The sequence below is a fragment of the Takifugu rubripes genome, chromosome 8, assembly GCF_901000725.2.
Source record: "Takifugu rubripes chromosome 8, fTakRub1.2, whole genome shotgun sequence".
NCBI lineage: Eukaryota > Metazoa > Chordata > Actinopteri > Tetraodontiformes > Tetraodontidae > Takifugu > Takifugu rubripes.
Genome location: NC_042292.1, coordinates 1,844,337 through 1,859,601, shown reverse-complemented (window position 1 = coordinate 1,859,601; position 15,265 = coordinate 1,844,337). Strand labels below are relative to the sequence as shown.

General features: G+C 42.2%; 1 protein-coding gene across 1 annotated transcript; it reads left to right on the top strand.

The window, feature by feature from the left end:
• Nucleotides 1-12,468: 12,468 nt before the first annotated feature.
• LOC101066235 (SRY-box transcription factor 1) lies at nt 12,469-15,265 on the top strand. Its single transcript, XM_003977903.2, has one exon. It carries the CDS (start codon nt 12,727-12,729, stop codon nt 13,726-13,728), a length of 1,002 nt encoding a protein of 333 aa, XP_003977952.1. The 5' UTR covers nt 12,469-12,726; the 3' UTR covers nt 13,729-15,265.

Here is a 15,265-nt window from a genome sequence, read left to right as displayed (position 1 = left end):
TGCCTCCCATCAGAAATAGATTTGCTGCATATTCGCTATGGTACAGTGCACCAAAACAAAACCTGTCGAGACAGCTGCTGGAGTTACAGACAATCAGCACAATGGCGGCGTTTTGCTGTGTAATGCGATGCCACTGCCCTCAGCAACATTTAGGTTGATATTGATTTTGCTAGCTATCCAATGTTAGCTTTAGTCGTTTAATAGCAGGGACAAAAAGAATCAAGCAACAAGAGGTTGGGTAACAAATGCATTGATATGGCTTGAAAACAAACCCAAAATTCAAATATAGAGACCTGTTCAGGGTTTACAAGACAAAACAGCAGCGCTCAAACAGCGCCAATAGTACATAACTCAACAAGATCACATGTAGAAGAATGAAAGAATCCCAAATGCTTTTCTTTTCTAATCCCAAGTGTTGCTTCAAAACAAAAATGAAATAACACAAACCTGATGTTTAGACAGAAGGGATTCAGCGGTCTCGCTGTTGTTCTTCCAGAATTGATATACTCTTCAGGGCGCTTATTCTAACAGCTCACCTCTCAAAATGAGAAGCTCTGAGCTCTTTTGATGACTGCTTTGAGCTAAATGCATGTTATTACAGGTATTACATGAAATTGCCCGGGTTAGGTGAAGGGGATTATGGTGCATTTGGGTCAATACTTCCTCTGAGCTGTTTGGCGGCTGGAGCAGCGGAGCGATTAGGCTTTTGTCTGTCAATCTGACTTCATAGAGGCAGTTATCACACAAATAAACACACACACACACACGTGTACACATACACACTGATGGCTGGAAGAGTATGACAGGTGTCAGATGGAGAATGTCACAAGGGGAATAGATCTTTAGCAGTTACATGGTTATTATCACTTTTTCTCCCTGCGAATATACTGTAAAAAATAATAAAGCATCATTGGCTGAAATACTCAATAAAGGTATTTGAAGGTTTAACGTTGGAAATCTGTCAAGTTTTTGCAGAACTTGCTTCAACAAAGGTGGCATCAAGTATTAAAAAAAAAGAACTCACACTTGACTGAATCTGCTCAGATGTAGCTGGACATTTCTAACGTCATGGCGGGGGATTCGATGCTTGTGTCAGCGCCTGGACGCTGACGGTGTGTTTTTGCGTGCTGCACAGCCAGTGTGCATAATGTGAGGCTTAGGCAGGAGAAGTGGTGCACATGACGGACTACATGGTATTTTCTGTTTGCATTGACTTGCATAAACACACTCCAAACAGCAAGAGTTGTATCTTTGGAAAATAAATGTATTACCGATAAGGGTCATAACAGTCTCTTTACCGTGTGCATTATTTTGCTGTGTCTGTGACTAAAGTGTGTGTCGTCTGCCTTTAGTGACAGACTGTCAAAGGTGCCTTGTGAAAACGCTTTGCTCTCAGGCACCAACAATGCAGGTATCACCAAATTATGCAAGATTTCAAACACATTTCACAGTGTTAAGCGTGTCTGTGTGTGTCTGTATATATATGTGTGTGTGTGTGTGTGTGTGTGTGTGTGTGCGGTACATTTGCCAAATGGTGAAAGAGGCCTCTATCAGCAATCTGGATATTAGCGCTTGACCCTCCTTTTAATTTCCTACAGAGGTTGATAACCATCCTCTTCCTTCATCATCCTACACAGCCGGCATGTGTGAATGGATTTGCGGTATTATTTGCCAACACATTCATTCTTTTTTGGTTTTATTGTTACTAAACTAATTTTAAGAGGGGAAATATATTAAACAGAACACCGAAAAAAGAATGCAGGGATTGGAACATTCGGCCAGAAATAATACAAGATAGTGGACTTGATGTTGTCTGACTGACTTATTCCCTTTGGCAGTGGGTGATTTCTGCTGCTTTGTTGGCCCCTTGACCTTTGCTATAGCACCCGATTCATTAGCTAGAGACACTGTTTGCAACCGAGAGCTCTTTACTCCAATCATACTGCGAATGTTAATGTCACCTCTGCACATATTGATTCAAGGCAATTATTTGAGCACTCTACAGCTCAGGCACCTACATCTGAAAATGAACGAGGTGAACAAACTCGCCACATTTCAAAGCACCTTGCTGTTCAAAAGAAATTGGACAAGCATTGATCGAATTCAACAAGGTCTTTCTCAGTAAAGTATTTCAAACTTCAGACAATGGCCCCTAGATTCACGTGTTAACGTCTTCTACAAAATCCAACATCTCCAACAAGCACTTTATTTAAAAAGAGCATGGAGGTCAGCCTGTGGGCGCCTGTGTGATTTTTGGGTTCCCAAAACGTGTGGTCTGCCAGATTGAAAGCATAATGGACGTCTTATCACCACACCCTGATATGTATGTGTGACAAAAATGGGGCAGAGGGCTGACAGCACAATGATGGGACGATAATGTATGTTCCATGTGCTGGAAATAAAGACCGAATGATGCGGTTGTTTCTCCCTCATATCTGAATCATCTCTCGGGTCTGACTGACTGAGCAGGGAAGCGCTTACAGGCTTCACCCTGCAACCACCCAGACCACCTCAATGCTGCCCCAGCAAAGAAGATAGATATCATCTACAAGTGGTGGTTGGAACAGCCGATAAGTCAGGCGGCGGTAAAAGCTAAGTTATTCTAAGCATATATGGGAGCACACGCTGTAGAGCTGTGGTTGGTACCAATGGGACATTTTTTGTCAGAGAAATTCTTAAAAGTGATTGAATTGGGATAAAAAGAACTCCAGAGAACTAAAATATGCTGCTTTTTATTGACCTGCTTTGTAGAGACTAATCAGGGTCAAAGTGGTTCTATTCCAGCAGTGGGCCTGGACCGATCAAAGATCTAACCCAGGACACACACACACACTCACACACTCCGCCTAATGTGCACATTTAACGAGCGTGGGAGGAAACCAGAATGAAACCTGCCAACAAAGTTGGAATTGAACCCAGAACCTTCTTGCTATGGGGCAGTTGTGCTCACCACAGCATCACTGTGCCCCACCATAGAATTGAACGGAAAATATGAGCATGTACACCAGGTAGGGTTCGTGTTTCAAACGCCAGAATAGGGTGTTTCGCTCATCCAGGGTACCTTGGGTCATCAATTGGGTGATTTTCTTTTTAAAACCTCATTAACATATTTTTCAATCTCAAATCTATCTTGATAGCATTATTATCAAGCCCCATCCACATCGACCAATCTCCGCTTCTTCTTCTCCTCCCATTGTCCTCCTGTCATGCTCTTGATCCCTCCATTGCTGTCATGTCACCGCTTTTATCCCCATCACCCTAAGCAACCTCTCCATCGTATTGTCCTACTGCTGTTATCTGCCTCTTTGTTGCTCTGATGAGGGTCAGCGGGTCAGCTGGAGGGCCAGTCATTAGCTGGAAGTGTGCACGTAGATACACAAGATAATAAGGTTCTTTAATGATCACTGTGAGGAAATGGCAGCAAAGAGGAAAAGTAAGAAAACCAGTGTCTGAACTGATTAGATGTCTTCAAGAGGGCCTTTTTTAAAAAGACAAAAGTCTAAAAATGTTAGTGCGTTAAATAAAATGTCCTGTTTTATTTTTAGGAGGCAAATGAGCAAATTCATTCATTCACTATTCTTTTTAACATTTCAAAAACATTAAAATACGGTCATAACCATTGCTATCGAATGAAAACAGCCATTATTGATAAGGCAGCAGGAAGTGAAACATTTTGGGTCCAGAATGTGCACAAAATCCAAAAAGACAAACAAATCTGATTTGAAACAGCTGCTGAGTTCACAGATTTCTAGTCCTGACAGAGAGCAGCACAGTCGAGCGTTTCCATCTTTCTGCCGGCTTCTGTGCTGACCAGTAGTTCTCTCGTTTTCCTGCTTTATCCGCGGCATCTCAACAATAGGTGCCGATAGAAAAGCGCTGAGCCCTTTCTGGTCGGGGTAAACAAACGGCATCGAGAGCGGTCCACCAGCGTCTCACTTTATCACTCGCCAGCCTCCGCCTTTACGTTGAACGTGCTTGCTTCCAGTCCCCATGTCCCAAAAGATAAAGTTATATTAGAGAATGATGAAATGTCAACGTGTGTGTGTACACACAGGTTGGACTCCCAGGTGGAGCTGGATAAATAAACTAGCTGTAAATGATATTGATAAACTAATACTAATACTAATAATCTTTACCCAGCCGACCATCAGCAGGAGGGTCCCCCTACACGAGCCTGGTCCTGCTCAAGGTTTCTTCCTGTTAAAGGGGAGTTTTTCCTTGCCACTGTTGCTTGTCTGGGGTCAGGCCCTGGGATTCTGGAAAGCAATTTTGATTGTAACCGATGCTATATAAATAAAGATTGATTTGATTTGATTTGATAATATTTATTGTACATTTGTGTGAGTTAAGGATACCAGTGCAAGTACTAGGTCCAAGCCGGTCCTCACAACTGCTGTAGTTCTACCACAGCTGATATTACACTCTTTCAGTCCAGAGACGCTACACTTTCACTGACTTTCATTGTTAATTAGAGTGCAGTAGTGATGAGCCTCATGGTTATAGTAAGGATTTATTGATTTTGAAGGTGAAGATTCAAAATTTGACCCCTAATTGGATTTGGGTTAAGAGTGAATGAATCCTACATATGGCCCTAGGAGAAATGACATGTTACGGTATTTGTTATTTGTTTGTTGTTTTGTTTTTTACAAATAGGACGGAATGTTAGTTTAGTAAATGTAGCAGACTTGAACTTTCCCAGTTAGTTGTTTGACCTTAAACCATGTAGTCAGTATCTTTTAGGTCGTGAATGGTGCATCTCAGAGCGCATGAAAGACAAATAAGGGAGACACATAATGTTCCCATTTTGCAAATCATTTGGTTTAGATAAATTAGGAAAGTTTTTCTGTCACAGTGGAGCTGAGGGGCGATGGCACATGTTCCTCATAAAAGAATGTAACACTTTCAACATGAGAGCGACCTGCTTAGTTCCACATGCCAGCCACCTCCCAGCGGCCCCCGTGTTGACACAGACAGCACAATGGGGACTAAAAGCCTCGCAATACCACCCATTATGAGTCTAACCCCTGGGTTACCCAACCTGGGCCGTGCTGGCATAGGCCAAAGCCCCCTTGAATATAAGCATGGATATATAAGTCTACACCCACCCCCCGGCTGCATTGTTCAGCATCATTCTGCTCCCACAATGGGACATCACACTTTGGAAGTAATTTTCAAAAAGGGGAAGCCTATAAAAAATAAAGGCATTTATTGTTTCTGTTTTGACACAGCCCCTCCCTCCCGTGTTGCTTTCTTTGCCCTGTCGCACTAACACCCCAGGGTTCATTCATGTCTATTATACGGACAAATTAAATAAAACCCACTTTGAGTTGCGGGGAAGCAGAGAGCCACACTAGCTGTTGGCTGTGTTGGGAGGTACACGACACTGGGTAGGGAATGGTTGGGACGTCGAAAGAGCGGATCCAAGGAGGGAGGAGGAGGTGAACAGGCCCCGGTAGAAGCAAGGATTCCTGATTTTTAGGATAAGGATGAGTCGGATCATATAGGCACTTGGGGTCGAGCTGGATTTGGACTGAGGCGATGCTACGCAATCCCTTTCAGTGATGGATGAATTGCAGGAAGATTAAAGGGAAGGATGTGAATAAGGAAAGCATCGCTCGGAACGTCTTTCTCCGACACTTGAGCAAGAAGAAAGAAAGACAGAAGGATGGTGGATGTATGGATGCGTGGATGGATGAATGGATGAAGGTCTCATCAAAGGTGGGAACTTATGTCAGTACACAGCGAGGGCGGGTGATTTGGGGGCAAATCTTGATCATCCATACGGGTTTGTGGTCAGCTTGTGCAGCCTTCAAATGTCAAATTAGGTCAATTTTACACATCCTTTGAAGCAGAACTTTTACTTTATGATTTGGTGTTACAGATTAGCGATGCTAACCTCAGGATTATTTGCATAGAACATGTTATGAGACTTAATGCTCCTCCTGGAATTCTCTTAATGGAAGGATGGTTTCTAATTCCAGTTGCCAAGGGCTCAAGCTATATATGGAATAATAAAGTTGTGTCTTCACTCCGTGGGAGTGTTACTCTGACTGAGTGGACAATTCTAGTCCATCTCCGTTTCTGTGGAACTATAGAGATCACAATAAGATTCCTGGACCTAAAGTTATTGTCTTCTTGATCTTTCTTAAAGGAAATCTACCTGCCTATACAAATGAAATGCCCTTTTTAATTTCACTAATACTATAATTACAAATATTACTTTTTTTCTTTTAGTCTTTCTTAGTTCTTTAAAGAATTGAGACCTCTTTCGAACCTTACTTTAAAGAAAATCCTTAAAATCCTGGTGATTGAAGTAGTCAGGCCCTGGGATTCTGGAAAGCGCCTTGAAACAATTTTGATTGTATAAGACGCTATATAAATAAAGATTGATTTGATTTAGTAATAATACTGTACCACTAATAATGTGATTTACCGATATTAGAGATTAAATAATTTGAATATGCATGTGGACACTGAAACAGCAAATAACTACACGACTCTTAATATCATACAATTATTAGTTAATATGAATGTTCACAATGCTGAGTTTGAAAATGTCTTCTATCGTTTTGAGAGAATTTCTCCTACAATCACACTGTCAATCTTCTGAGTGTGGAATATAGACTAGATCCTATATTTACTATAAGGAAGGAGGAGGAGGAGGTTTTGTTTTCCACCAGTGGAACATAATAGTACCAGAAGAACTAAAGAGAAAAAAAGGGAGGATTCATTTTTAAGAGGGTTTAGTGTGAGGTGATAGATTACCTTATTTCCAAGTTATCAGTGCTAACTGATGACCTTGAAGGCCTTACCTCCACCAGATGTGCGTGATTTCAGAACCTTTGAGTTACAGGTTTCTTCTCAGAAAAGAACAATCAAAATGTTCTTTTTTGCATGCTAATGTGCTTGAACTTGCTTGTACCCTTTTCTTGCACTGCCCTCAAAAAGCTTTTCTTCTCTCTCTGTCTGCTCCTCCTGTTTGACCCTCGCCTCCCCACCACCCCCACCACCCACCCCTTCACTGCTACTGCACCATCAACATTAACCAACAAATCGATGTGATGCTGACCAACAATGTGAGACCCGTTCCTGTTGAAGCGGCTTTGCAACTTGCAATTATGGGTGAAACCAGGTTCATCTCCTTAATCTAATGTCCAGTTGTTTACACGTGTCAGTCTTTGATCATGCTACTAACTAACTGTTTACTCTATTGAGTAAACACGTGACTAAAAGGGGAGGACTCTTGCTAGTACCATTCTCCTCAGACTCTCTCGGACAGTAGGCCAAAAGATGAACGGGCGAATAAACACTGGAGGAAGAGGAGAAAAAGGTAAAAATGCCAGACAGGAAGGGGAAGTGAATAATAAAAAAGAAAGGAGAGGAGAAGAAGAGAGGCTAGAGGCAGTTAAAAGAAAGGTGAAGTAGGTAGGGGAGCTGCTATTTAGGGTCTTTGAAAGCTGCAGGTCCTGGCAGGGTGGGTGAATTCATTTACTCTGGAGAGGGCGAGGCTCCACTTAAAGGGCCTCTCCAGGACATTCTGATGACCCCCCACCAACAAGGGGAAAGAGTAAGAAAAAAGCCCTCATTTACCAAGATTGGAAGGGAACAAGAAAGAGGAAAGGCCCCCATCATCCTCCAATAAGTGTCCACATATCAAAAACATTTCTTAAAGCAGGATGCAGGCAAACACCATCAAAGAAGCAGAGATTGTTGCATTGATTTAATCATTTTATTTCAATATCAAGATGTGTATAATCTCTTTCACTTCAGACATTTAATCAAAAAACTTCACAGTAAAATATATATATATAGTCATTTCATCACTATAATCCACAAGGGACAAAGATTCTTTGAAATAAGTGGGTAGCTTTAAACCACTACATGTTGGTTGCAGTTACATTTAGATTCTGATTGTATAGAATGGTGCACATTGGTCACAATAAACAGTTTCATTTACAAAGTGCTTCCGAATTTGATGATTAATACGACATGTTCAAAGACTGTTAACAACATCAATAACTGGAACAGGTAGAGCATTTTCTAAGCTACAAAAACTGATTTTTAAACTGATTTAGTCCCACCTTCTTCATATTTAAGATGACTCTTGTAAAACTGGATTCTAAAAAGAAAAATAAATATTGGAATTGTGGAATTATATTACCATAATAGTGGTGGTAAGAAGAATTCTGAATGGGTTATAAAATACAATGCAGATGAAATATTTAGGTTATAAATTAATTTATCAAATTACCTGTTGCTGTTTTCATTTGTGTGCAGTAGTCCATTGTACGGTATTTCCTCAAACGTGTGTGTGTGTGTGCGTGTGTGTGTGCGTGTGTGTGTGTGTGTGTGTTTGTATTGGCCAGGGCAGTTTCTGCTCCCTCAGAGGGACTATCAGTACTGCTAATCCTCTTCATGGTTGACTAATCTGTTTTCGGGGGTCACTCCATTGCCGACACACACACACACACACACACACACACACCCTTCCACTCTCACCTCCCAATTACATGCCGTTTACGTCTTCATCCTCCCCTCCTTCTCACCATCTTGCTGCCTACCCTTCTCTCCCACTATAACCAGTCCATTTAGCCTCTGTATCCAAAAACAGTATCCAGTCCAACACCCAGTACCTGATCCAATGTATGGAATAATCATTTCACAGCACAATACAGGAGCAAGATTTTGTAGTTTTGTTTCATATTTGTGCAGGAATCATAAATCAGACCATACATTTGGAGTAAATACAGAAATTCACATTCCCGCCATGGCTGCTGTTCCCTCCTCCACTTGTCCGACCCCTAAAATGGTCCATTACGCAAATAAGCATAAGGAAAATGACTGTGTAATAAGTAGCACTCTACTCCAGAACACTTTTATGCTGGGAGACATATAACCCATCTGTCTGCCATTCTCACGCCATTACTGCCTGTTGCTTGGTCCTATTAGTGATGAGCAACATGTCACCTACCAGGGAAATTGCTTAGGGAGAGAAGTGAGAAGTCTCGTGGATATTCCTGAAAGCTGAATTTTACCCCCCCCCCCCCCCCCCCCCACATGTGGGAAAGTTATATGTGCTGTCAGAGAAATGGAAAGATGGATTCTGACAGGGTGTGGGTTGTCGGCATATAAAACACGTGAATAAATTGTCTTAAGGCTGGTCTGAGCCCCATTAGCAAGTCTGTTAGTATCTGGAGCTGTCATTGGGCATCAGTCAAAGAATGAGCGGCAATGATTAAATGATGCTTAACATTGTTCAGCACACAGGGCCACTTTACTCTGACCCTTAGAAATGAAGTGGGGGGAAAGTGATGGTAGCCTCTGTATACAGTCAGCTGGGATGGGATTTGTTCAGGCAGCCTTTAAAGCAAGTCAAATTTAAAACCTTAACCTTGCCCTTGACCTTGCTACTTTGATTTTGACTGATTGGGTGAAATTTACATTCTGAAAGGTAGAAAAAACCCAGAAGGAGTCCAGTTTTAAGCTAAGACAAAAGCTCTTGGACCGATTATTGTCTCCAACCATCAACCTGACAGACTGAACCATTTGAGTGAAAGAGAAAAGTAAAGAAGTCGCTTCTGAACATCTCTGTGTTCAGAATTTTTTGAAAATTTTACATTACAAGCATCTGCAGTCAGTGTTTGATTCTTTGTTAAATGTGTTTAAATGCAGATCGTGTTTTTGGTTGAGGGATTACAGGTCAAGATTACAACTAATCATTACCATAGACAGCTGAGGGTTAATGAGGGCTATTCTTGGCAATGCCTCAAATTTTCATTCCAGAACCAGATTACCCATAATGCCCAGCACAGTTATAACATGTTCTTTGTAATTTTGAGCTTTTGCACTTATCAGTTACGTGGCTATAGGTAAAAGCCAGCAGAATATAGTTAAAATAATTGAACACCTATAATAATTCTACCCTGTGGATTGGCTCAAGTTCGAGGAAAAGTTATTATTGTTGAAGGATTACAGTTTTCATCTCATAATAGTGCTGCCTTCATAACCTTGACTTGACAATATTCATTGTATTTTGTTCTGACTGTCTGCTCGTGCGTGGGTTTGTGAGTGTGCATGTGTGTACACGTGTGTGTATGTGTTCTTGGGCCTCAGTAGAGCTGATAGCTGACAGAGGGTCTTAAACAAGCCCACTAGACACGTTGCTGCACACGAGAAATGCCTTTGATTCTATCAGCTCTACGTGCATTTAGTTGTGCACGCAGGAGCGTGTGTGAGTGAGTGACTAGGTGAGTGCATTAGCCTCAAGTGTGATTTTCAAAATTTTTGTTTATGAAATATTCTAACCTCTTACCAATGCGACCACATCATTTGTTCCTTTTCCGAATCCCAGTGGAAAACCATTGAATTTAGCCCCCTAGTGGTGGCGGTCGGAATTGTTTCTGCATACACACACGCGCACACTATTTTTTAGCCGCATTTTCCCACACTTAATTGTCACATTTAAATTTCCAAAATTGCATGTCAATATGAGGCTAAAGTTGGAATTCTGGTAATGAAATATCACAATGTTCATATTGATAGTACTGGAGATGGATCTAAATATTTTAATGGATACAAGAGAACTGATCATCTGTGATTGACATCATGAATCTGAAATCTAAACTGGCCAGAATTGTGCCATGTTAAAGACAAGATAAAGTGATATAAGAAAATATACCAAGATTTTGAATAATATGAAGTTAAAAAGTCAGAACTGAACATTCTAATTTACATTGTTGATTTGAAATCTGAATAAAATGTGTTTTTCAAATTTGACGCTTACATTTGTCGTAACTATGCATAAGACACGATATTAAGAACCGTCACGCGAGCATCCCAAAACTTTGAGGAGAAAGCAGCACTGCTGGTGTGTTAAATCCTGGAAAACATGGCAGGAAGAGGGCAGGTCCTAAATGTTTGGCAAAGCCAGATCACACAATCCCCTTGAAGTGTTTTAGCAGGATACATGAAGGCAGCCTGATGAATGAATCCCAGCCTCCACGTGGAGCTCAGGGGCTCACTAAGAAGCGAGCAGCTGACAGACGCCACTTTAGAGAATAAAAGAGCCTCTGCAGGACTAAAGGAATACCACATAAACAAAAACTCAAGATTTTAAAAAGCCTGCATACAATATCGCTCAAGGGACTCATTAAGAATCCCCAAAACATCATGCACAGCTTTTCTAAATTTTTGCACCTTCAAAATGATATTTATCTCTATTATATTTGAAATCTGTTTAAACTGTTAGCATTTTAACCTGTTTACGGATCACAGCCGGTATTTAAATCTTATACAAACATCACATCCGGATGATTTTTTTTTTATTTTACAGGACGGCACCACGTACCCTGCAGCAGCTTGGAGCTTTTTATTTTTATTCCAGTGCAGCATTTCTAACATATATCATGTGCTTATTACAGTAGTTGTGCTGTCGGGGGTTAAATCTCTTCTGTCTTTCTCCTCTACATGAAGCTTTGTTGAAATAAACAAAAGGGCCGCTTTGAATGGCACGTGCTCCGGGCGTCAGTCACCCGTTTCCTAGCAACTGGCACACAGAGAAGCACCTGTGGCTCTGAACCAGTGGCTTTGTAGCTTATCTGACAAAAAGAAAAAAAAGATTTTTTTTTTTTTTTTTTGCTTTATTTTGTAGGTTTTGTCATTATAATAATGATGATGATACATTTTTGTGCAAATCAACAAATCCGCAGTCGAGGATGCAAGAAGCCATCGCCAAGAGTGGCAATTAGAAGCAGTCAGAAATGTGTCTTTTCTTTTGACAAAATATTCATTTTTACTTGAAATGTCATGCTGGTTTCCATTATGTTATAGAGTCTCACCTGGAAATGGTCCGAATCATCTATGTTCCCGATCCAAGCTAACTGTCCCAAACATATTATTTTCTTTCATTCATAAGGAGCAACATTTGCCCTCCAAATGTAATTTATTTCAAGACCTCTCATGAAAGCGAAGAATGACAGAGTGAGAAAATAAACGTAATATTAAGGCCAGCTACAGGGTGTCAGTAGGTTCAGCTTGAGACAATCACAGATTTAAAACTACGTTCCTCCTAAAATTAAAAGAACTTGAAATTGAACACAGGAATATTTTTTTTAATGATGTTTTTAAATAACTTTGTTTCTGAACTTGAACTCTTTCAGCTCAAAGGTTAAAAGACACCCCCCCCCCCCCCACCCCCACCCCACCCCAAATGAATAGTCAGGCCTATGACTTTTTTGTTGAATTTGGGGTTGAAAGGAAACTCATTCAATTTCAAAAGTCAGAGAGATTTCACACTTGTAATTTTCAGCTCTACTTGTTGAGGAACTGAACTGCGGTTTTGTTCTAAATGAAACAGATTTGGAGGGAGGTGGGGGGGGGGTCGGTGGCTGCGCCTTTTGAAGGGCCCAGACATTTCTGTGGGCGGGCCTCGCTTCACATGCACACACGCGCCTCGACGTCACCAGAACCTCGGGACCGTAGCATGCAAATCACGTCCGTGCTCGCTCCTCTCCATTGGCCGCTCGGCGCTCATTTAGCTCCGGCACCATCCAACTTTTCCCGACCTACACAGCTTCAGGGAGTCGGTGTGAAGAGTATTTTGACCGGATGAAGGGAAAGTTTTCTCCTGAAGGGATCCCACCTTTCTCTCCATCTTTCTTTACATCGCCCTGATCGTGTTGAATGCCTCCGCGTGTTTAAGTGAAGTGTTACCTACAGACCAGGTGAATGTACAGCATCATGATGGAAACGGACTTGCACTCCTCGGTGGTGCCTCAGGCCACCAACCCCTCCAATCCGCCGGGAGGAGGTGGCGGCAAATGCCCCCAGGATCGGATCAAGAGACCCATGAACGCTTTCATGGTGTGGTCCCGGGGCCAGAGGAGGAAAATGGCTCAGGAGAACCCCAAAATGCACAATTCGGAGATCAGCAAGCGTCTGGGCGCAGAGTGGAAGGTGATGACCGAAGCGGAGAAGAGACCCTTCATTGACGAGGCGAAGCGCCTCCGGGCCATGCACATGAAGGAACACCCGGACTACAAGTACCGGCCGCGGAGGAAGACCAAGACGCTGCTGAAGAAGGACAAATACTCGCTGGCAGGAGGGCTCCTCGGCTCCTCCGCTGGGATGGGCGGCGGACAGCGGTTGGACAGCCCAGGAGGCGGCCACGCAGGGGCCAATCCGGGCTACGCCGCACACGTGAACGGATGGGCGAACGGCGGGTACCCGGGTCAAGTGGCGGCTGCTGCGGCCGCTGCGCACGCCATGATGCAGGAGGCGCAGCTGGCGTACGCGCAGCCGCCCGCACACCACCCGCACCATCACCCGCATCACCACCCGCAGCACAGGTACGACATGAGCGCCTTATCGTACAGCCCCATCTCGAACTCTCAGAGCTACATGAGCGCGTCCCCGCCCGGGTACGGCGGGATCACCGGGTACACCCACCACCAGCACCAAAGCTCGCCGGTGTCCGGCGCGATTGGAGGGACTTTAGGGCCACTTGTGAAATCGGAACCCAGCGTGAGCCCACCCGTTTCCGCCGCCCGCGCACCGACGTCGTGCCCCACCGGAGACCTGCGGGACATGATAAGCATGTATCTCCCGAGCGGGGAGGCGGGGGCGGCGGACCCCGGCGTCCACAGCAGACTGCATGTCCTCCACACGCAGCACTACCAGGGCAGCGGCTCCACTCCGGTGAACGGGACGGTTCCTCTCACTCACATTTAACCCCAGAAACCAATTATACGCACTACAAAACACAACCAAATATTTAAAAAAAAAGAATTATTTTAAATGTGGGCACATGCTGCTGAATTGTAAATTATAGGCGGTTATAGCCATAAATGCAATCACTTTGAACAAACTTTTTTAAAACAAAAAAAATAATAATTTATTGCTATTTTTAACTTCTTTTAGTGGTTCCTCCTTGTCTGTCGGTCGGCATTAAAGGAACGCGAATTGTGTTTGCTGTCTGGAACAGAATGATGCTTTTTAAATTATAACCCGTGAAGACTGGTTCTTTTTTCATCTTCTCTTTTCTTTTTTTTAAAAAAAGACGTGGGGGGATTATAGTGATGGACGTGTGGACGACGTGTTAACGAATAAAGTTCATAAAGGCTCCGATTTCAATACATTTGCAATTTTAATGCTTGTGAACCTGTGAGTCAGTCGCTGTAACTTGGTATTTTCTTTTTTTTTGATGTTGTAAAATTGTAAATTGTGAATAAATAGCCCCATTGAACATGCTTTTTATGTAATTACATTACCATGAGGATGGTACAGTTTGGTTTTAAATGAAAATAATTATTATTTTAACTTGGAGGTTTTTTGTTGAAAATGTGGTTTTTTGTTTTTTTTTACAATTGACATTTTTATTCATTCTGTTGAAATATATTGCTATATTTTATTGTTTGATTTCTAAAAACAAAAATGAAATCAGATGAGAATAACTTAAGTGTGCCAACCAAAAGGGATGTGATTTAGTCAAGCCAGCGATTAGCCATTTTCCCCTCAACAGCTTCATGGAAACATTAACTTTTTTTTATTAATATTTGAAAATCCGACAAAATTTGTGATGCGATGGCAATTTTACTAAAGTGTACATCCAGAGCACTGCAGTGTTGACGTGGGCTCTCTTTGACCCCCTTTTATTTTACATTTATCTCATTTTTCAGTCACTTACCTCATTTCACCTCTGTCGTCTTTCTATTTGACACAAACACAGTAAGATGCACATTTTATTGAAAGAGAATTTTATGATTGGTTCCTAATTTGCCAACAAATTAGTTGAAACCACATAAAATCTGTACTTTTTTGTAATATTTTGGACAATGTGAAAATCTCATTTCCTGAAAAGGCCTTCCTGTCATCTGATGTCTTTACCTCATATATAGCGTATATTTATGGCGTGTGTGTATATAGCGTGTCTACACGCTCTCTTCACCATTGCATGTGCCATTTGTGACATTTCAGAGTTCACTTCAGTTTGATGGGTGTATCAATGGAGGTTCTGCGGGGAGACTGAATGAAGACCAGGGCGGTGAAGGAGTAGGTTTTTGTGTTGGAGCAGAATGGGATTAGCGCTGGTGTAAGTGAGGGCAGCCTGGGGATCATTCCCCAAAACAAAGCAGGATGGGGTGGGAAGACTCCCCATCAGTCAGGTTTATTCCCTGTTAAATCTAGATATTAATACAAATCACATGTGATCAAACGGTGCTGGCGAGTTGACACTAAAGCCAATTATTAAACATCTGATTTCTTGCCA